The sequence below is a fragment of the Phlebotomus argentipes genome, unplaced genomic scaffold, assembly GCF_947086385.1.
Source record: "Phlebotomus argentipes unplaced genomic scaffold, Phlebotomus argentipes genome assembly contig_8, whole genome shotgun sequence".
Lineage (NCBI taxonomy): Eukaryota > Metazoa > Arthropoda > Insecta > Diptera > Psychodidae > Phlebotomus > Phlebotomus argentipes.
The window spans coordinates 331248-350649 of record NW_026776151.1 but is presented as its reverse complement, the minus strand read 5'-3'; the positions used below and the strand labels follow the sequence as shown (position 1 = coordinate 350649).

The 19402-nt window shown below is 44.7% G+C and overlaps 5 protein-coding genes across 7 annotated transcripts; 4 read left to right on the top strand and 1 right to left on the bottom strand.

Annotated features, from left to right (window-relative positions):
* The first annotated feature begins 5106 nt into the window (after positions 1-5106).
* On the top strand, positions 5107-8280 carry LOC132261527 (uncharacterized). The gene is made up of 3 exons (XM_059760378.1): positions 5107-5396; positions 7485-7740; positions 7788-8280. Exons 1-3 carry the CDS (start codon positions 5225-5227, stop codon positions 8278-8280), a joined length of 921 nt encoding a protein of 306 aa, XP_059616361.1. The 5' UTR covers positions 5107-5224.
* Positions 8281-8696: 416 nt separating this feature from the next.
* LOC132261356 (uncharacterized) lies at positions 8697-9589 on the top strand. The gene is made up of 2 exons (XM_059760172.1): positions 8697-9083; positions 9149-9589. Exons 1-2 carry the CDS (start codon positions 8697-8699, stop codon positions 9587-9589), a joined length of 828 nt encoding a protein of 275 aa, XP_059616155.1.
* On the bottom strand, positions 9501-11436 carry LOC132261337 (adenylosuccinate lyase). 3 transcript variants are annotated; one of them, XM_059760170.1, is made up of 3 exons: positions 11372-11436; positions 11179-11301; positions 9501-11120 (listed from the first exon to the last, which is right to left on the bottom strand). In XM_059760170.1, exon 3 carries the CDS (start codon positions 11066-11068, stop codon positions 9620-9622), a length of 1449 nt encoding a protein of 482 aa, XP_059616153.1. In that variant the 5' UTR covers positions 11069-11120; positions 11179-11301; positions 11372-11436; the 3' UTR covers positions 9501-9619. The 3 variants fall into 3 exon arrangements, with proteins under 3 accessions (XP_059616153.1, XP_059616135.1, XP_059616145.1); XM_059760152.1 differs by having other exon boundaries at positions 11183-11301; XM_059760162.1 differs by lacking the exon at positions 11372-11436 and having other exon boundaries at positions 11183-11345.
* Positions 11437-11782: 346 nt separating this feature from the next.
* Positions 11783-14350, top strand: LOC132261518 (fatty-acid amide hydrolase 2-like). Its single transcript, XM_059760367.1, has 4 exons — positions 11783-11996; positions 12057-12488; positions 12727-13137; positions 13205-14350. The coding sequence occupies exons 1-4, from the start codon at positions 11817-11819 to the stop codon at positions 13745-13747; spliced, it is 1566 nt and encodes a 521-aa protein (XP_059616350.1). The 5' UTR covers positions 11783-11816; the 3' UTR covers positions 13748-14350.
* Positions 14351-15380: 1030 nt separating this feature from the next.
* On the top strand, positions 15381-19390 carry LOC132261561 (fatty-acid amide hydrolase 2-A-like). The gene is made up of 3 exons (XM_059760434.1): positions 15381-15697; positions 16373-17212; positions 17765-19390. The coding sequence occupies exons 1-3, from the start codon at positions 15509-15511 to the stop codon at positions 18299-18301; spliced, it is 1566 nt and encodes a 521-aa protein (XP_059616417.1). The 5' UTR covers positions 15381-15508; the 3' UTR covers positions 18302-19390.
* Positions 19391-19402: the final 12 nt, after the last annotated feature.

The window sequence follows — 19402 nt, the reverse complement described above, 5'->3', positions numbered from 1 at the left end:
CTCTTGAAAACTTCTCCATTCCATTCCAATGTCTTCAGCAACGCCCAGAATAGCCATTAGAGCAATTTAATTCTTTCTCTCTCTCCTTCAGAGGAGAATTTATGAGAATCGATCTGTGCTTTTTTTTTCCATAACAACCCAACAAGGGAATTCCTTCACCCTTTTTTTTATTCTCTCTCTGGCCTCTTCCTCTCACCCAGAATGGTCATTGACTCTCAATAAATTAGTCAAAACAACCGAGAAGAGGCGACCCGGTGCGTTTTCTTCGCCTGTCACCTCAAGATCCCATTTTTACAAGCATCTGCTGAAGTTTGTCCAACAACTTTATGGGAACTTCCGACCAAGATAAACGACCAGACGAAGGGGCTAATAAAATTTCAGGTGACTTTTACTGGGCTATTAAATGGGGAAAATCTGAATTTATTCACACACAAACAGTTCTTCAATTGCTCAACTCCGCGATGAACAATGTGTTTGCATTTTGCCTCTCATTAGAATTTCATTAAAAACAGCGCCTCAGCGAAGCCCCCTTTCACCCCCCTTTCAGTCGGCCAACAGTGGCTCCTTGAGTGCATCAAAGAGAGATATTCATCTTGCTTGAAAGATGCTGTACTTGATGTTCCCCCGAAAAATTCCCTCATTTGTGCTCTCGCCGATACAATGTTCCCGCGCGACGAGGCAGTTCGGAAAAGAAGAAGGCCTTCTGGCGAGTATAAATCACCGCCACGACATCCTATTGTCATATTGTCAGCCTTGTAAGGTGCTCCTCTTCTCTCAAAAAACCCGAAGGAGTTGTTTGTTTGTTCAGCACGGGATGCAAATCTCGCTGTGCTGAAAGTCAGAAAGGCAAAAGTCTCTCTCTCTCGCAAGATGGATTCTTTACATTGCGCGCTTCTCCGCAGCTGAAAAGAATTTTCAGTCGACTTCTCAAGCACTTGCAATTCTTCTGTTCGCCAAAATTTATTTGCCCAAAGAAAGATGGTGAGGTAATTTTCAATTGCTGATTAAAAGGAAAATTCCAAGGAATGGGAAAATTGGTGAAAGACTAGAAAATTCAATAAAAAAATCATTTTCTTCGTGGAATTTCTAAAATTTCACAGTCTTTTCCTAATTATTCTTGAATTTAGATTTATAGAAATGAATCTATTTAAAAGGCAATTTTTCAAAGATAGTAAAATTTCATCAACTATCGCAATTCTTCACAATAAAAATGAGCAATTTCTTAGAATTTCCAAAGTTTGAAAAACACTTTAGCAAACCGTCAATTTTCCCATAATTACAAATGTCCACAAGAAGTTGTTCGTCTTCGAGACAATATAACTCAATTTTTATCTCCCATAAGAAGTCTCACGCCTAATTCATGACATCGCGGATTCCCATCAATTGATCGCGTAATCGTCATCGACGTCGTAAAATTATAATAAACAGATTGTGGAGAGAAGCGCGGGAAATTTGATTGACGGACGATTGACAAAGTGCCGTCAATCACGCGGTGTCAGGAATCATGCGGCCCTCAATGGATCAAGAGCCCAAATATTTGGATGTCTTCCTCCTCTCCCGCCCAGAGACTTCTCTGTGTCTCCTCCTTTGGCTCCCGCGGCGTAGGGTTGACATAAATCGATGTGGACGTGGCTCTGGCTTCTTGCCTCTGCTTTATGGGACTCACCTCTGCCCATCAATATTTTGACTCCGCACTCGGTGTACACCTTTTATTTAGATTACCTATGCGCCCCATCCCCCCACCCTCCCCGCGTCTGTCGCGGATGATAGCCGTCAGGGAGATTGACGACATTGTTTTACGGTCTTCACGGTCTCACTCTCTCTCCCTATCGCTCCCCATGCATCTTCTTCCCTCGGCTCTAATTCAATTGCTCCTCTTGCGCCCCAGCAACCACTTCGCGCGGGGATAATTGAAAATTTACGCGTCACTTATGCCAATTAGAATGTCTCTCGTCCTCATGACTCTTTCTGCCCTTCCACAAACTGGCGCTCCTCAGATGAAATATAGAAGTGCGCGGCATAAAAATATGCGAATCTCATTTCTTCTCAATTTCAAAACATGCTCTTTTAGCCAGTAAAAATGCAAGAATTTGGTTAAATATCACTTCTTCCTCTACTGCTTCTGACGCATTACAGCATTGCTTTGCAAATAAGTGAGCAGATTCAGCAAAAACAGCTGTAATTCTCACAAACAAATTGATTCTTTAAATATCTTTGGATTTTAAGTGAGTAATCGAGAGTCTAAGAGAATTAGAGTCTTAGTGAACTTATCGATATGAAATGCGTGCGAATTCTTATTATTTTCACACAGTTTTAGGGGAAAAATAGGACTAATACGGATTAATTAGTCCTAAACTTGGTTAAAATTCATAGTCGATAATCTTTAAGATAAAAGAAGCAAGTGAAATATGACGCTAAGAACTAATTAATCCACTTCTGTCTTATTTCTCTCCCGAAATTGTGCTAAAAATAGGAAATTGCACGCAATTCGTAACGATAAGTGTCGGTAAATATCGATAACTTCAATCACTTCAACGTGAAAAAGAAAATATGATAACTCCAGAAGCAAATGAAGCTAAAAAGTGAATTAAAAAGAGTCAAACTCACTGATTCTAATTCAGTAAATCGCCAAAATGCAACTTTAATCGATGATTTCTCATAAAATTTATCTTTCTTCTAAGTTTTCTACCAATTTGTAGCTTTGTTCTTCCAAAAACCACCCCTAAAAAATCAAAATTCCCCAGACAGAATCGATAAAAAAGCAATCCAGACAAATATCGCTGAAGAGCGAAGCATTTGCAGATCAATCTGATGATCTTCAGCAATGACAATTACAGCAAGAGCAAAAGAAGGCACAAATATTGAGATTCTTATCGCAGAGAAATACCTAGAAGTGATCAGAATATTCTGTTTGGTGGCCTGAGAGACTTCCTTCTTCTTCTTTTTCTCCATTCAGCCTCGGTTCAATCTCTTTTTGGGCATCCAAAAGAGATGCAGATCGCATCTGAAATGTTCTTGTGGCGCGAGCAAAAAATATGCGCTCGGCAAAGAACAAATCTGTGGGAGACGCAAAAGACTCAATTTGGTCGCATTTCCATAAATGCATTTCGGGGATTAATCGACATGGCGAGGAGAATAAAAGTAAAACAGGTCCTCGTTTGTGAGATTTTGTGGTGAGAAAGAGAAAAAGTTTTCTTGACATGCGGGACTCGCGATGATCGTGGCGTTTTTTTGGTGCCACTCTGTGTGGGTAAATTGATTGAATTTATGGTGCTAAAATAGCTGTATTCATCTCAAATTGCATAATTGCAATATTTATGGGCTTGATTGATGGGCAAATTGACGGCTGAAGATGGACACACATCTCTATATATCACACTAAAGAGGATATAATTTGCCATTTTAGTCATTCCACATCATTTCCTCTCTTCATCTCTCTCCCCATTTTTTTCTCTGCCCGCGCCAAAGCGATTCCACCTCTTGTGACATGCAATTTAATCCACCTGGAAGGAAATTAATTTACACACAGCATCGCGACCGTGAAGCAAAAAAAGACTCGCTGAGCTTGGAATGGCAAAAATTGTCACCTTCTCAATTACACACGCCGGAGGAATTAAACCTCTGGTAATTCTCATTTGTGTGATTTTGAGGTGTTGTGGCTGAGCAAAGAAAAAAGCCTCTGAGACTCTTATGGGATCAAATATTTGCCTCTTAACACTCTCTGTACAAGAACTATCTTGCTATGTTCACCATTCGCGATCTTTTCTTTTTTCCTTGCAACCCATTCGCACAAAAGCTGGTAGTGCGACTCTTCCTTTTGCCCCAACGCAGGAGAGACAAGTAAAAAAAAATTGTTTTTCTACTTAGAAACATGCTCGATTGTTGTATTTGCCTTATTCCAACCTTCTTTTGCGCGCCCAAAAGAAACCTTCCCGTGAGAGAGTTGAGCAAAGGCGGCAAAATCTCCTCTCACGAATTTTCACTTCACTCTGTGAGAGAATCGAGTGAACTTTTCAACTCGCGTTTGCGTCTTTGCGCTCTTTTGTCCAGTGATTCAACACACATTTTGCCCACAGATGGCGTGTCTGAGCGGAAAACATGCATTTGAATTAATTAATCGTTGGCAATCATTCGCAATTCAACTCTATTTGCAGCAAGAGTTCAGTGTCTGAATATCAATGAGATTGTTATGAAAATTGGGGCAGTTTTATAGCCAAAATTTAGGAAATCGAGCTTTCGTTTTATGCATTTTTCGACAGATCTCAGGAGTCGTTGCAACTTTACAGATTTCGTATTAGATTTCCTAAAAGTTTGCGCTTTTCATAGCTTATATTAACGGCTTCTAGTGTTAAATACAAGCGCAATAAATTAAATGCTTCTGAAATCCATCAATTAGTTTCCTTGAAAAGGATCAGAGAATGTCCGGGAACACATAACCTCAAATTAGTGCATTGAAATGTATCATAAATCCTCTCAATCTTTACTTATCAACCTGAAAACGTCATTACTGTCATTTTCATTGCTTTTCACATGAATATTCGATAAAATATATGAATTGACTTCCAGCGCTAACTTTTGACAGTTTTAAGAATTAAGAATTTTGACAGCTTATTTAAAATGTAATGAAAGTAAAGTTGCACAGATTCCTTGAGTTGGTTTTACATTACAAATGAAAGTTATAAAAAAATCATTAGAATTCATCAATATTAACAGTTTAGTATGATTTGTGATGTTTCAAGACTGAAATCTAAGCTTATAATGTCGCAAACATCTTTTATAACAAGTCATGATTTACCAATTAAACTTGCACTTTAAACACTCCAAATCTAAGCGGTTGAATTGATCCAGCTTATTCGCATATTTGATCACAGTGATTAGCAGAAATCAATCAAACGACGACGTGAATTATGACGGCGAGATCTCATTAGAAGATCTTCCCAGTTACATGACTGATCTTCGCCCAGCATCCAGCACTGCTAATTAGTGTTTATCGCGCCAATGCGACTCACATAACGCGCAAATGCATTCCCCGCTCTTGCCATTCACTCCGCAATTGCACACCATCGCATAAAAGACACCGAAGACCGTCTTGGCGCCTCTCGGCAGTCAAGCTCTGGCCTTTCTCGCGCCAGCACGCGTCCGCGGTGGTGTTTGTTGTCTCTTGTGCCCAACAAAAGGATCCACAAAGTGGCCTCAAAGCGCCACTTAACTCTCCTTGGCAAATATGAAAGTGTCTTGGCTTCTCTCTGCATCGCTGCTGCTCGCCGTGGTTTGCATAACATCGTGTGCAAGTACAAATGGTACAGCTGAGCTCGTCGGTAAAGGCAGTCGCGTGGCCAAGAATGCGCCAAAGTCCGCGGCCGGGGCGCCAAAGGAGTCCGAGAAGAGTCACAAGGGTGAGTCTTTTGATCGTGCTGAGCAGGAAAAGAGCGACTCTGCCCGGAAGTGTTGGCGCAAAAGTGGTTTACCAGTGAGATTAATTGGTCTGTTCGGATGCCGCGCACACGATTAGAGATCACTGAGCATTGCGCAACACTTCTTCTTCGCCAAGAGTGTGTGTGCGCGGGAAAGTGCGCGGCTTAATGTGTGTTTGCGCCTCACCTGGGCGCGCGCGAGTGGGAGGTGAAAAATGCGCCATCGCGAGATGAAGAATGGGACAAGAAATTCACAATGATCTTGATCCACTTACCCACTTTTCGTGTCTGCGCATTTTCCCGCGCGAGTGCGCGCTTTCAGTGAAATTTCACTTTCATTTGGAAGACTTCTTCGTGGGCGAAAATCACTCTCGATGGCCGGGAAAGAAGTGAAGTGAATCCAGCAAAGTGAATGGCAAAGTTGTTGATCTCATATCTTAGAGACTTTTGTGCCAATCACTGCAATTCTTGCAAGAAAACACAGTCAAACGTTAATGACCTTTCTTGACCCAAAATCACACTGCAAAAAGAGTCGTTTTTCCATCAACTCTCAGCCATTTTGCAGTCTCTGCAAAAACCTGAGCAATTGAGACAGAAATCACCTGTCTTAATCTCGATAATTAAGCCTAATAGATTATGAAGCTTTTGTCGCAATCCTGATGAAATTCTTACCCAAAAATACCCATTGAATCTCTTTCTCTCTCTCTTCTGAGAATATTGTCTCTAACGTGACTTGAGTCATTTTTTTTTCATTCTTTCACAATTGCTTCGGCACTTTGTGTGCATAAAGAGAGAATAAAATGGCACTTTGATATGGGAAATATGAGAGAAAATGAGAAAATGTCTGAGCAGGAAATTGCTTAAAAAGCAGCCAATTCAAGTACAGCAAGACTTAAAGAGGGCTTAAAGCATTCCGCAATTTCCAAATTCTTGCATTTTCCTTAATTGGGCGGCTTTGGAAAAAAATGCCCTATAAATTCGACTGCTTTTCGAAATGGCATAATAAAAGTCTTTCTATATTTCTCTCGCTGCATTTCTTCATCTTGCATTTTTAACGATCATTTCGTGTCGCAAGAAGACTCAATCAAAAAGTGCTTTTCGGCCACTGAAATGCGATGGAGATTATTTAAATTGATCTTTCAACTCTTTTATGGCTTTTGAGGATCTTGAAAAGAAAGCATCAAAGATCAAAAGCTAATGCCAAAAGCGTGAATTGCGCGCTTCTTACATGGTTGAATCCGTTGAATCACTGGGCAAATGGCACAATTCTGACCTGCCCAAGGGGGAGATAAGACGTCTTGTACACCACTTTCAGTCACTTACTCAATGTATCTTGAGAAATTGATTCTATTTTGATTTTAACCCCCTGAATATTAGTTGATGGCTCAGAAATCTATTTCAAAACCGTATTCTAGAGAGAATCTAGAGATAATGAACTCCAAATAGACATAAATAATTTGTCAAATACGTCAAATTGTGCATTTTTTAAGGTTATGTTTGATTTTGGCACTGTTTTTCAACAGAAAAATTCTGGAATTGTAATTTTAAAACCCTTAAAATATTCAACTTTGGAGACAAAGGAAAATCTTTCAAGTTTAGGCACAAAAATGGACGTTTTTATAGTTTTTTCGCCACTGAAATCTGTTTTAATTAATCACATAACCTAGAAAAATCTAAAATTGATATTTCTCAGCAAAATATTCCAAAAAAATGCAGAATTTTTGACAATTTCACTAGTTTAATTAAAAACAAGGAACATTAAAGAAATTCAAATATTGCAATTTACAATAATGGACGTTATACACCACTTCTGACCGTGATATCTCCCCCTTGGACCTGCCGAATATGTAATGCAGAGTTTCTCTGCAATTGCCATGAAATGCTCGCCGGTCGTTTCGCATTTCGCGCGCCAAAGATTTTCTTCTCTCGCTGGTGAGATTTGGCCAATCAATCACCGATCAATGGTCCGCGGATTGTTCGTGAGAGGCTCTCTGATTGAATTTCGGCGCGTTATCTAACGCTGCAGCTCAATTTCAACACACGCGGGCATTTTTTTCGCCCTCTTCGCAGGCGGTCAGAGGCTGGCCAAGCAGATCAAGAGTGACGCAAAAACCAGCGACAGCCGAGTCGTGGTCAGCACGGTGAAGCCCAACAAGAAGACGCGCAAGGCGGAGAAGACGGAGCTGATCTGCCCAAAGAATCCGGAAAAGCACGTCGGGTGGTTCGCGCTGCCCTGCACCAATGACAAGTCCTGCCTCATCATGGGCAAGAAGCACGTGTGCTGCAAGGTCAACAGCTACAAGAGATGCATTCAGGGCGTCCCGAAGCCAATCATTGAGCCTCCACATGAGCGTGAGTCGCCCTCCTTGCGAGATCCTCAATTCCCCTGCGAAACACAGTCAGAAACTCAATCGTTTTCCTCCCCCAAACAGCCATTCTCGGCCTCATCCAGCAGCGATGCCCTCAAACGCCCCTCGCCGAGCTCTTCTGGGAGCTGAAGACGTGCGACACAGACGCCGATTGCTGGCCACGAGTGTGCTGTCCGGATGGCCAGAAGAAGTACTGCCGCAGCGCCACAGTTGAGCTCCAGAAGTCCGACATTCCCTTCGCGCGCTCCCTCGCCAATCCACTGGAGGCCATGTCGGGCTACATCCAGTGCACGCCGCCGCCGGCGCCCAGCTTCGATCTCTTCCCGAAGCCCTGCAACAACACGCTGGACTGCTTCCCCAACGTGTGCTGCCAGGAGAAGGGGCGCAAGCACTGCCGCCCACCCAAGCGCTCCCTCCTCGCGCTCCTCACCACCATGACGCAGAACGTGAGCGCGCAGTGGCTGAAGGAGTGGGCCTCGAATCTCGTCATCCCCTGACAGTCTGTGATGCGGAAGCTCTTCCCGATACTTTTGTACCTTGAAATAAACGGATTTTTTAACACTGAGCGATTTATTATTGGCCAGAAAAAAGGAGTTTTCCCTGATTTTCAGGGAATTTCCGGGTATTTTCTAAATATGGTGTGAAGATAGCAGTTATATTTTAAATATTCCACGGCGAACTTTCGCCACTGGAAGAGCTGGAAATTCCATCGGACAACACTAGTTGGCAAGTCAAAAGAACCGCTTGAAACAGGCGTCGAGCTCAAAGCGAGCAATTTTCTTCGATTTCCATCAATTTCCACGTAAGAAGACCTTTTATCCGCCGCATAGAGACTGAGAATCAGGTGAGAATTGTCCCTGAACACCTCGCGTGGTAGATCTACACGGTGATTTGTGTGAAAACCGCCAGAAAGATGGACTTCGATAAGATCCTCGACAAGCACTTTGAGAAGATTGCGATGCTGAAGCTTCACTATCGGATCTGCCTGAACAAGGGGAAGCATCAGGAGCAGTGCAATGAGCTGGCGAAGGTGACGGCGGAGGTGCAGGAGCTGATGGCCAGGGCCAAGGAGTATCTCAAGGCCTGGCCGGCTCTGAAGCGCCAAATGGAGGAAGACGCCGAGCGCGCGCATCGCCAGAAGATGTTCATGTTGCGCCTCATGGAAGTGATGGAAACCATGAACCAGAGCGTCCAGCCCACGACCCTGTCCACCACCCCGCAGTCAGCGCTGCGCGTGAGGGAGCTCAGCACGCCCGGATCGGTGTTCAAGATGCATCGCCTCCAGAGCGCTCCGCGAACGGTAAAAATGCTTCGAGATCTGCAATCGTGTGACGCAGTGACAGTTATCTCTCTTCTCTCTTGCAGCCCAGCTCGGTTCTGCGCCACACCCAATCGCCCTTCGGCTGCCGGGCAGCGGCCAAGAGTCAGGACTTCAACTTCACCATCACGCAGAGCCTTTTCGAGCAGATTCCGCGGTACATGCGCGGCCGCGACACGCTGAATGACTTGCAGGACTTCCTGGAGTCCGTGATCCACAAGTGCTTCATGGAGAAGTACAAGATGCTGTGCCGTGAGAGGAACACCATCGCGCTGAGGGATCGCCATCTCTATGATCTGTTCCTGGAGCAGGAGAAGGAGTTTCCCACCCGAACGTTCATCACGCAGGGCGACATCACGCGCATCATTGGCAAGATGATCGACAAGCGCACCAGCACGCGCCTTCAGATGCTGCGCCACATCAAGATTCTGCAGGAAGTGCGCAAGAAGTCCACGATTTACTACATGCTTCTGCAGAATGATGAATAACTCTTTATTTTGTGATTAAAAACACACTTTCTAGATGCTCAGCTGAACACTTTTCAGTCCCTTGAGTTGATCCTTGTACTTTGCCAGCACCGGCGCCACTTCCTCCGCCAGGAACTCCTCCACTTGCTCAGCCGCGCGTCCAATGAACGTCTTGGCGTCCAGGATGGCGTCCAGTTGGCTGAGGATCGGGGCGAAGTAGGCGTCCGCCTTAATGCGCGCCACCAGATCGTTGTCCTTGCCGTGCACCTTCACCTGCGCGCCCGCCTCGTGCGACAGCACGCGGATCTTCTCGTGGCACACCTGGCGATCGCCGCCCGCCTTCACCATGGCCATGATCACGTTCTCCGTGGACATGAAGGGCAGCTCCTGCGCGATGTGACGCTCGATCACCTTCGGATACACCACGAGGCCCTGCGTGATGTTCAGCAGCGTGAGCAGCACGGCGTCGGCGCTGAGGAAGGCCTCGGACAGGGTCAGGCGCCTGTTGGCCGAGTCGTCCAGCGTCCTCTCGAGCCACTGCGTGGCGTGCGTGTTGGCCGCGTTGGCGTGCAGCGTGATCAAGTGTCGGGCGATGGCGCAGCATCGCTCGGAGCGCATCGGATTGCGCTTGTACGCCATGGCGGAGGAGCCGATCTGGGTGCTCTCGAAGGGTTCCTCGAGCTCCTTGCGCGACGCCAACAGGCGCAGATCCGAGCACATCTTGTGCACCGTCGCTCCGAGTCCCGAAAGCGCCGCCACAACTTCCAAATCCACCTTCCGGGAGTACGTCTGGCCCGTGACTGGATAACACTTGGCGAATCCCGCCAGCTGACCCACTCGCCTGTCCAGCAGACGCACTTTGGCGCCGTCGCCGTCGAAGAGCTGCAAGAAGGACGCCTGCGTTCCCGTCGTTCCCTTCACGCCGCGGAAGCAGAGATCCTCGCGGCATCGGCGCAGCGCTCGCTCGTCCATCAGCAGGTCTGAGAGCCACAGCGACGCCCTCTTGCCCACCGTGGTCAGCTGCGCCGGCTGCAAGTGTGTGAAGCCCAGCGTCGGCAAGCTGCGATATTCCCGGGCGAATTCCGACAGGCGCGAAATCACGCCCGCCACGCCATCCAGCAGCAAATCCAGACCACCGCGCAGGATCAGCAGATCTGTGTTGTCGCCCACGAAGCACGATGTGGCGCCCAGGTGGATGATGGGGGCCGCTTTGGGGCACAGCTTGGCGAACACGTGAACATGAGCCATGACGTCGTGACGCGTGAGTTTCTCCTCAGCCGCCGCCGCCTGGAAGTCCACATTGTCCACGTTGGCCTCCATCTCGGCGATCTGCTCGTCCGTGATGTCCAATCCCAGCTCCTTCTCCGCCTTGGCCAGCATTATCCACAACTTCCGCCACGTGGAGAACTTATTCTGGTCGCTGAACAGGAATTGCATCTCCTTGCTGGCATAGCGAGAGCTCAGCGGCGATCTGTAGCCCAAAAACTCCTCTCCGGACATGATTCTGGATTCTCGGGCTCTGGATTCTCTCGAAAGGCACTCTCCTGGGCAACTGAACAAACAAGACTGGTTGGAATTGAGTAAATCAATCGAATTATTGCGAAAAATACCCACGTCGCTCTTGATGAACTCGATGACCTCTGAAGCTGATAATTCTCCCTGTTGTTCACTGATTTCCCTGCGGAAGCTCACTTGAGTTTCTGGGGCAGATCTTGGGCATCAGCTTTCACTATCTGCGAAGCGAGATTGAGCAGTAAATCACTGCAAAAAGAGGGCAAAAGAGAGCGAATAATTATTGTTTACTTTTTGCATCTGGGAAACCACGTGGTTGACACTGGAAATACTGGAAGCGCGCGCGCTTTCCAGTAATGCAAATTCGCATGTGAGAAAAGAGCGGGAAACTTGCAGACTTTCAATGGCTCTCCAAGCTTCTGACCGACATTCAATGCAGCAATATTTGCGTGAAAAACTAGGTGAAAATCACCGAAACAACTTTTCTCAACACACTTTTCCCCCACGCACACGCACGCCACGAAAATGTGACACAGAAAACAGGTGATGAAAGAGGGGAAAAACCTGCACTTGACTCTCGCTCTCAACCTTAGAACGTCACTGACCATTAAATACGATCTTCAGCCGACTGGCATGAAAAACCATATCCATTAATGATTCTCGCGAGAACACAGCACGAAGCTTTTCACCATTTTCAGTATGTTAAGTTTGTGCGACAAGTTTTCACGCATCAAATATGGACATTCTCTTGCGAATCTCAATTCTCTGGATGAAATTCACATCCCTCCTCATCTATCCACTCCTTATCATTCACGGAGCAATTTTTACACCCCGAAAACCTCTGCCGCCCTTCGTAAATTGTGATCTCCTGACGATTTCTGCCAATGATCTCGCGAAGAAAATACGGTGTCGCGAAGTGAGGCAAAATCTTTCAGTCCAGCAAACGCAGTTCTAATCTAAGTTTCTTCTTCTCCAGGTGAAGTCAGAGAGCGTGGTCAGAGCCTACATTGCTCGACAGGAGGCTGTGAATCCTCTGATCAATGCCATTGTGGAGAATGGCTTCGAACGCGCCATCGAGATGGCAAAAGATGCTGATAAGAAGTGTTCAGAATTCGAAGAATCCTTTCTGGCGGAGAAATTTCCCCTCCTCGGCGTCCCCGTGACGATCAAGGAAGCGTGCAGAGCCGCCGGTTTCCCAATCACCATGGGAAACTTCTGGCGCAAAGCCACGCGATCTCTTGAGAACAGCGAAGCTGTTCAGCTGATACTCAATGCTGGCGCTATTCCGCTGCTTGTCTCCAACACGCCAGAGTTCTGCTACAGTTGGGAGACCAACAATTTTGTCACAGGACGCACGCTGAATCCCTACGATCAGAGAAGATCCGCCGGCGGATCGTCCGGAGGCGAGGTGAGATGTGAAAGTGCCTGAAAATCTGGGTTTTGGTCACAAGAAGAGGTTTAAAAACAAGCTTCTTGGAGTCAAATATTTCCACTGATCCGTACAGCACAACGAATCAAATTATCTCCCCCTTGGAAACTATTATTATCATGAATAGTTACAACAGGTTCAAGGGCAGAACTACACGAAGTGTAAACAGATCTTTATCGCTTATTCCAGCCATAAAACCACAAATTACCTTTTGCAGGGCGCTCTTCTGGGCTCTGGGGCTTCTCTGTTCGGCATTGCGGCCGACACAGCCGGCTCCATTCGCTGTCCGGCCATGTACAACGGCGTCTTTGGCCACAAACCCACACCCGGAGTGATCTCCAACGCAGGAATGCTTCCAGATCTCACCAAAACCGCAGGCAGTGACTACATGAGCGCCGGTCCAATGTGTCGCTATGCCAGAGATCTTCCGCTCATCACGAAGATCATGGCAGGTCCGAAGGCCATTCATCTCAAGCTGGACGATCCCGTGCCCGTGGAAGAGATCAGGATATTCTTCAAGAAGAGCGTGGGAAGTTCTCTCTTCACCATTCCGACGTCAAAGGACATGAGTCGAACCTTTGACGAGGTCATTCAGCACTTCAGTGACTTCGGAATGAAGCCAATGCCGGTGAGAAGATCAATCTAGAGACTTAAACAATAGCTGATCTTACTCATGAGATTCCACGCGTTTGCAGCTCGATGTGGACATGAGTGAAGCGCCTGAGTTCATGATCGCGGGAACGGCGGCTCTTAAGGACATTCCGAGTGTCTTGGAAGATCCATCAGGTGTTCACAAGACGCCATATCTCTTCCTGGAGATGCTAAAGTCACCCTTTGGCTGCTCCAGATTCACCTTCGGCGGCATGTACTTGATGATTCTCGTGAGAATCGCCACGAGTTTCCTCTTCAGGCGCAACAATGCCAAATACGCGGAGAAATTCGAGAAGCTCCGCAGTGATTTGGTGAGCAAACTCGGCTCCAACGGCGTCTTCATCTTCCCCACATCGCCGCGACCCGCGCTCAGGCATCACGAGTACTATACCATGTGGTACGGACTGTCCTACACTTTCCTGATAAACATGCTGGGCTTTCCCGGCACCAGCGTCCCAATTGGCTTCTCATCCGGCGGACTTCCGCTGGGCGTTCAAGTTGTCGCTGGTCCTTATCAAGATCGCCTCTGTTTCTCCGTGGCTCACCATCTTGAGCGCGCCTTTGGTGGATGGAAGCCGCCAAAGTGATGCTCAAGTGGGAGATAATATGAGCAGAAGTTGCGAACAGCGTGGGGAGAGTGTTTATCATCAAATTTTCTAGGTTATGTGACTTATTTGAGACTAAATAACAGCTGGAAAGGGAATTCTTGCAAAGCAAATGAAATTTTATCCACTTTTAACCAGAATTACGTTATGAAAATCATGATTTTGGATGTTTTGTGGTATAAAACAGCGCTAAAGTCGAACATAACCTCAATTCTACTTACTTAACAGCTGGAATTTTAAGCTAGAAAGTTGTTAGTTAGATTTCGGTTAGTTTTTGGTCAATTTTCAGGATGACAACGCTAAAATAACCAGAATCTTAAGAATTGTAGAAGTGTTGTGCAGATTTCAGCCATATTATCTCCCCCTTGGTGATGGCAATCGACGTGATCGAGTTGAAAAAAATCGTGTAATGGAGAGGAAAAGTCACAAAACTGGTCAATGTCTGTATCTGTAGTGCATTGGTAAAAGTGGATAATCATGTAAATGAGAATAAAGAGTTGTGGCGAAGGTCAAGATGAAATTGCATTGATGAAAACTTGTCAACAAATTCACTTCCACATTGCATTGGGCGCAAGTTGGCTGGCGTGGGAAAATCTGGAAAATCGTCAGACTTGTCTGAAGATCGTACATAAAAAAAAATTGATTACAACTCTTTCTTGTGTGTAGTTAATTTGCTTGAATATTCACAATCTCATAAAATTAACACACGTTAATCTCATGCTCATCTCCGCCTCGAGAGTTCAGAAGCATAAATTATAACATTAAAGTGTGCAAATGATAAAAAAAGCTCCTCATTTCTTCTGAGAAACAATTTATACAATGACTTTTGCCATTGAATATTGCATTTCAGGTTCTATTGGCGCTATAAGAAAATTTCCAACTTCTCCAATTACCAATAAATTCCTGTGAATTCATTTAGAAGACACAACATCACAAGGTGGTCAGCTAATAGCTCAATTCCACCTTACTTCTCCTGTCTCTTATCTGCACAATAACCACTAATTGTGGCTTTAGTGGAAGCCTTCAATTCTGCACAGTCTCAATATATCAATTAAGTTAGTAAGTTTTAAAATTGTACGCACAGCCAAGAAAACCATCATTTCAGTGCGGAGAATATTTGCAGAAAGAATCCATTAAATAGTGTTTAACAAACACACTTTTTCACTGCTGTCTCTGTTTCAATCTTCGTCTCGAACCTAACATCAAATATTTAATCATTTGGTTCATTCATCCGAAGAAATCTCCCCAAGAAAAAAAAGTCATTTGTACTCATCGACAAATAAATGGTCATTTCTTGAATAAATTCCTAATTTATCCTCTCGAGCACGTGAGCTTTTTTCCGCAGATCCGCAGAGAGACAAAATGACTCTACAATTTAGCAGCATTTTGCAAAGATTACAACGATGCATTTGTCCAGGAAAAGTCTCTATCTCATTACCGGAATTATTGAAGTGACTCTAATGATTACTTTGAGTGATTGTGCGAAGCCACACGGTTAAATTGTGAAAAAATACTGATAATTAATCGCAATGCAGAAGGAGACAAAAAATAATAGTGGAAGAGCCACAACGCTGCCTTATTGATTCTCCACGGCAAACACTCAGTCTGAGCATGTCTGCTGAGCTGAACAGTTCAATTGTAAGATTCTCCGTCTTTGCATCCAGTTTCTTGTGTCTTTGGACTCAGAAGTGCAATGAATTGAGTGATTTATAAGTGAAATAACCATAAGAAAGTGATCAAATCATGAAGGAATATATTCTAAAGTTCATTCTTCTCCTACTGAAGATCTTCTACTACATCAGCGATCCTTTCTACAGGATCTACATGTGCTTGTGCTATGCCAGTTATGCCAAGTGTCGATTGCCCACATTCTCCAATAAACTCTTGGAAATCCCAGCAATTGACCTCGCGGAGAAAATACGACTGCAAGAGGTGAGATTTGTGCTACAAAATTCTTTTTCTTCCATCAACAAAAAAAAACACTCTTAATCGAGCTTTCACTTTCAAATATTTGGCAACGGACGACAATATTTGAATAATGAGGTCATAAATATTCAAACAATCTCCGGCTGTGCAACCGAATCAAAGAAATAAATCCACTTTTTTTCCGCAATCGTGTGAGAAGAACAATTATCTCTCGTGTCTTCAATTGCATTCGTTTCTCCATTACGCAATAGCCATTAATTGTATTCCAATTGAAACAAATATAATTACTCTAAAATCGTCATAGTAGAATTGCTTATCAATTGTTACAGGAAATCTAAGCGTCTGAGACGCAATTTATAATAGAAAGGTCATATAAGTGGGGGGAAAAAACCGTCTCACAATCTCCTAAAAAAGCTTTTTGGCTGTGGCGCAAAAGAGACTCGAGCTATCGTGGGATTTTTTATGTAAATTGCTCAATGTCTTTTGGTGGTTAATCTTCTCTCAATATCGCTTCGGTGTGAGAAATTTCATAAATCATGCTGTGATTATTTTGTCCAAGCAAGGCAAACAAGTCGATCTCTCGCGCGCCACTCCATTATCCACATTGTGAGAATTGTTTGAGCAAATAGAGAACATTTCAATGCAATTAATTGCACCTCCGCTGTTATCTCGCACTCGCAGATCACATCCGAAGACGCCGTTGCGGCGTACATTGAGAGGATCAACGCCGTCAATCCTCACCTCAATGCCATCGTCGAGAGTGGCTTCCCGCAGGCTCTCGATCTGGCCAAGAAGGCCGACAATCTCTGTCGCAACACGCCAATTGCCGATCTCAAGACGCGCTTTCCTCTCCTGGGCGTTCCCATCACTGTCAAGGAGAGTTGTCGCCTGCAGAACTTCCTCTGCACCCAAGGCAGCCTCCTGCGCTCGAAGACTCGCAGTGCAGACAATGGTGAGGCCGTGGGACGCTTGCTAGATGCCGGCGCCATTCCTCTGCTCGTCTCCAACACACCAGAATTCTGCTTCAACTGGGAGTGTTTCAACTTCGTCACCGGACGCACACTGAATCCCTACAGTGGCCAGCGCTCCTCCGGCGGATCGTCCGGCGGCGAGGGAGCTCTGCTGGGCTCCGGAGCATCGGTGATTGGCGTAGGATCCGATGTGGCGGGCAGCATCAGGATTCCCGCACTCTTCAACGGCATCTTTGGCCACAAACCCACGCGCAGAGTTGTGTCAATTGTGGGTCACGCTCCCTATCCTGGTGACGCCACCGGCGCTGACTATCTCGTCATCGGACCCATGTGTAGGTACGCCAAGGATCTGCCGCTCCTGCTCCACATCATGGCCGGACCGAATGCTGCCCAGCTGAATCTCACTGAGTCCGTGTCGTGGAAGAACATTCGCGTATTCCACTTGGAGCAGATCGAAGGATCTCTCATTGTGCCGGTGACGGAAGACACAAGGACGGCCTTCTGGCAGGTTGTCAACCACTTCAAGGAGATCGGAACGCCGACAGAAGCTGTGAGTTGAGACGCAATTTCCTCCATCATATACTTAAGAGCTCTTTCGCAGTTCATTAGTTCATTTACTTAGTGCAACACTAAAAGTGACACTAATAGCACGTAATGGACTCTAATAAACTTAATCAAATGTCTGGCAGACATGAAATAAGAGTTAAATGAATGCATAGTTATCGATATTGGTCGCAAATAAGTATTAAGTCACATCGTGGAAGTGTGTTGAGTAATGGCGAGGAAATTGATTTTTAGCACGCTGCTTAGAGATGTTGGTCTGGAAGTGACTGTTATTCACTCATTTCCTAATGTTGTTAATGATCTCGATGCTGCAGCCGTGTCCTTTCCAAGCCTGTCATTAAATCAAGTGGTTGCTATTGAATGTTCCAACTGAATCATACGCTTCACTGAAATTGTCTTGCACGCTCTGTCTTATGGTTGGTCAGCAAACTGACAATCGAATATTTCTTATAATGGAGAAGGCTCTGTCCCTCAATGCATATTTCATAAGAATACTTATCTTTTCTGTTGTGTCTAAAGTGAGTTTCTTGTTCCACAGCTAAACTTAGACATGAGCAAATCCCTCGAGATCGCTTTGGCTAATCTGGCAGTCGTTCCTGTGGACTATGTCACGTCAGATCCGCAAGATCCCAACTCCAGTAAGAGCATCTACTGGGAATTGCTCAAATCCATCGTGGGAAGATCGCAGTTCACATTCGCCGCACTCCTTTTCAATCTTCTCTGCAACCAGAAGGCCTTCATTCCTGCCCGAGGCGGCAAACGGTATCGCCAGATGGGAGAGGAGATAAAGGAGCGCTTGATTAAACTCCTGGGCACGGATGGCGTCCTCGTGATGCCCACTTGCGCCACAAACGCGTGGCGTCACTACGAATACGCCGTCAATCTCAGCTCGCTGGTCTACGTGATCATCTTCAACGCCCTCGGGCTGCCCTGCACGCACGTCCCCACCGGACTGTCCGCCGGCGGACTGCCCGTGGGCGTGCAAGTGATCGCGGCTCCTCACCAGGATCGCCTCTGCCTCGCCATGGCCAAGCATCTGGAAGACACTTTCGGCGGCTGGACGGCGCCGAAGTGAAGAGCCGTCGAAATCACTTGAGCGAAATACCAAAGAAAATCCCATGAAAATCCCAGTAAATCATTTATATCTGGCATTTTATTATCATTTCTCTCTAGTACAGTATAGTTAATTATAATCAAAATTTTCTCCTCCTTTCAATCTTCACTTAAAACATAAAAATTTATTAATCGACCAAAAAGCATCGCTAGACAGAAAAAGTGGGGAAATTCTATAAGGAAATAAAATCCAGAAAATTAAATCACTTCTTTTTTGAACTCTGTTGGAAGGAAAAAAAAATTTCTGGAGGAAGAAAGAAAATGTGATAAAAAGTCCTTGAGTGGAAAAATGTCATTATTAAGAGATAAAAACTACACGATAAATTTGCAATGCAAGAAAATAAAATATTATACTTTCTAGATAAAATGAAAATATATATAAATATTTAGCCGCCATTCTCAATCTCAAGAATTTCATTCTTTGCCACTCTTTTTTTTTGCATTTCACACTTCAATTTTTCTTTTCTTTTCTTTTTCAGCTGTGATGGATTTTCAAGTGATGCATTCGCTTTTGCAATAAAAGTCCCGAAAAAGAAGACTCTTTAAAGCACTCTTATAAAAATACAAATATTTACCGAATAATTTAAGAGAGGGGAAAAAACGGAAGGATAATTAAATTTAACCATCGGAAGAGTGAATAAAGTGTATTGTTTTTCTTCATTCTTCCAAGTTTGCGCTGCAAAAGGTTTTTTTTTCCATATAAAAGAACAAGACGCGCGCGTTGCAGATTTTTTCTTTTCATTTTGTATACAATCAAGCGGATATTTTTTATGTAATTTGATTAACACTTGTGGCTGTTTTTTCATCTTCTCTTTCTCTCTCTTAATTTCTTTATGCGATAGAAAAAAATTTTTTTGTTGTTTTTTGAATAAAACCTTTGGTAGTTTGTAGCTTTTAGTGTTATTTTTCATTCAATTTCTTATCCTTTCTTCACACTAATCAACTTTTCAACACCCTTCGAATTTTCTTCAATTTTTTTTTCTTCTCTTCTTCAATTTCAAACCTACACTAGAAATTACTTCTCATCTCATCGAATTTTTTTTTTATAAATTACACGCTATTA

Bases quoted from the DNA above. Each gene is read 5' to 3' on its own strand.
- LOC132261356 (XM_059760172.1), top strand. From the start codon at position 8,697: ATGGACTTCGATAAGATCCTCGACAAGCACTTTGAGAAGATTGCGATG. The intron at 9,084-9,148 runs GTAAAAATGCTT...TCTCTCTTGCAG, and splicing joins TCCAGAGCGCTCCGCGAACG to CCCAGCTCGGTTCTGCGCCA.
- LOC132261337 (XM_059760170.1), bottom strand. From the start codon at position 11,068: ATGTCCGGAGAGGAGTTTTTGGGCTACAGATCGCCGCTGAGCTCTCGC.
- LOC132261518 (XM_059760367.1), top strand. From the start codon at position 11,817: ATGGACATTCTCTTGCGAATCTCAATTCTCTGGATGAAATTCACATCC. The intron at 11,997-12,056 runs GTGAGGCAAAAT...CTTCTTCTCCAG, and splicing joins AGAAAATACGGTGTCGCGAA to GTGAAGTCAGAGAGCGTGGT. The intron at 12,489-12,726 runs GTGAGATGTGAA...TACCTTTTGCAG, and splicing joins GCGGATCGTCCGGAGGCGAG to GGCGCTCTTCTGGGCTCTGG.
- LOC132261561 (XM_059760434.1), top strand. From the start codon at position 15,509: ATGAAGGAATATATTCTAAAGTTCATTCTTCTCCTACTGAAGATCTTC. The intron at 15,698-16,372 runs GTGAGATTTGTG...TCGCACTCGCAG, and splicing joins AGAAAATACGACTGCAAGAG to ATCACATCCGAAGACGCCGT. The intron at 17,213-17,764 runs GTGAGTTGAGAC...CTTGTTCCACAG, and splicing joins TCGGAACGCCGACAGAAGCT to CTAAACTTAGACATGAGCAA.
- LOC132261527 (XM_059760378.1), top strand. From the start codon at position 5,225: ATGAAAGTGTCTTGGCTTCTCTCTGCATCGCTGCTGCTCGCCGTGGTT. The intron at 5,397-7,484 runs GTGAGTCTTTTG...CCCTCTTCGCAG, and splicing joins GTCCGAGAAGAGTCACAAGG to GCGGTCAGAGGCTGGCCAAG. The intron at 7,741-7,787 runs GCCAATCATTGA...CCTCCTTGCGAG, and splicing joins TGCATTCAGGGCGTCCCGAA to ATCCTCAATTCCCCTGCGAA.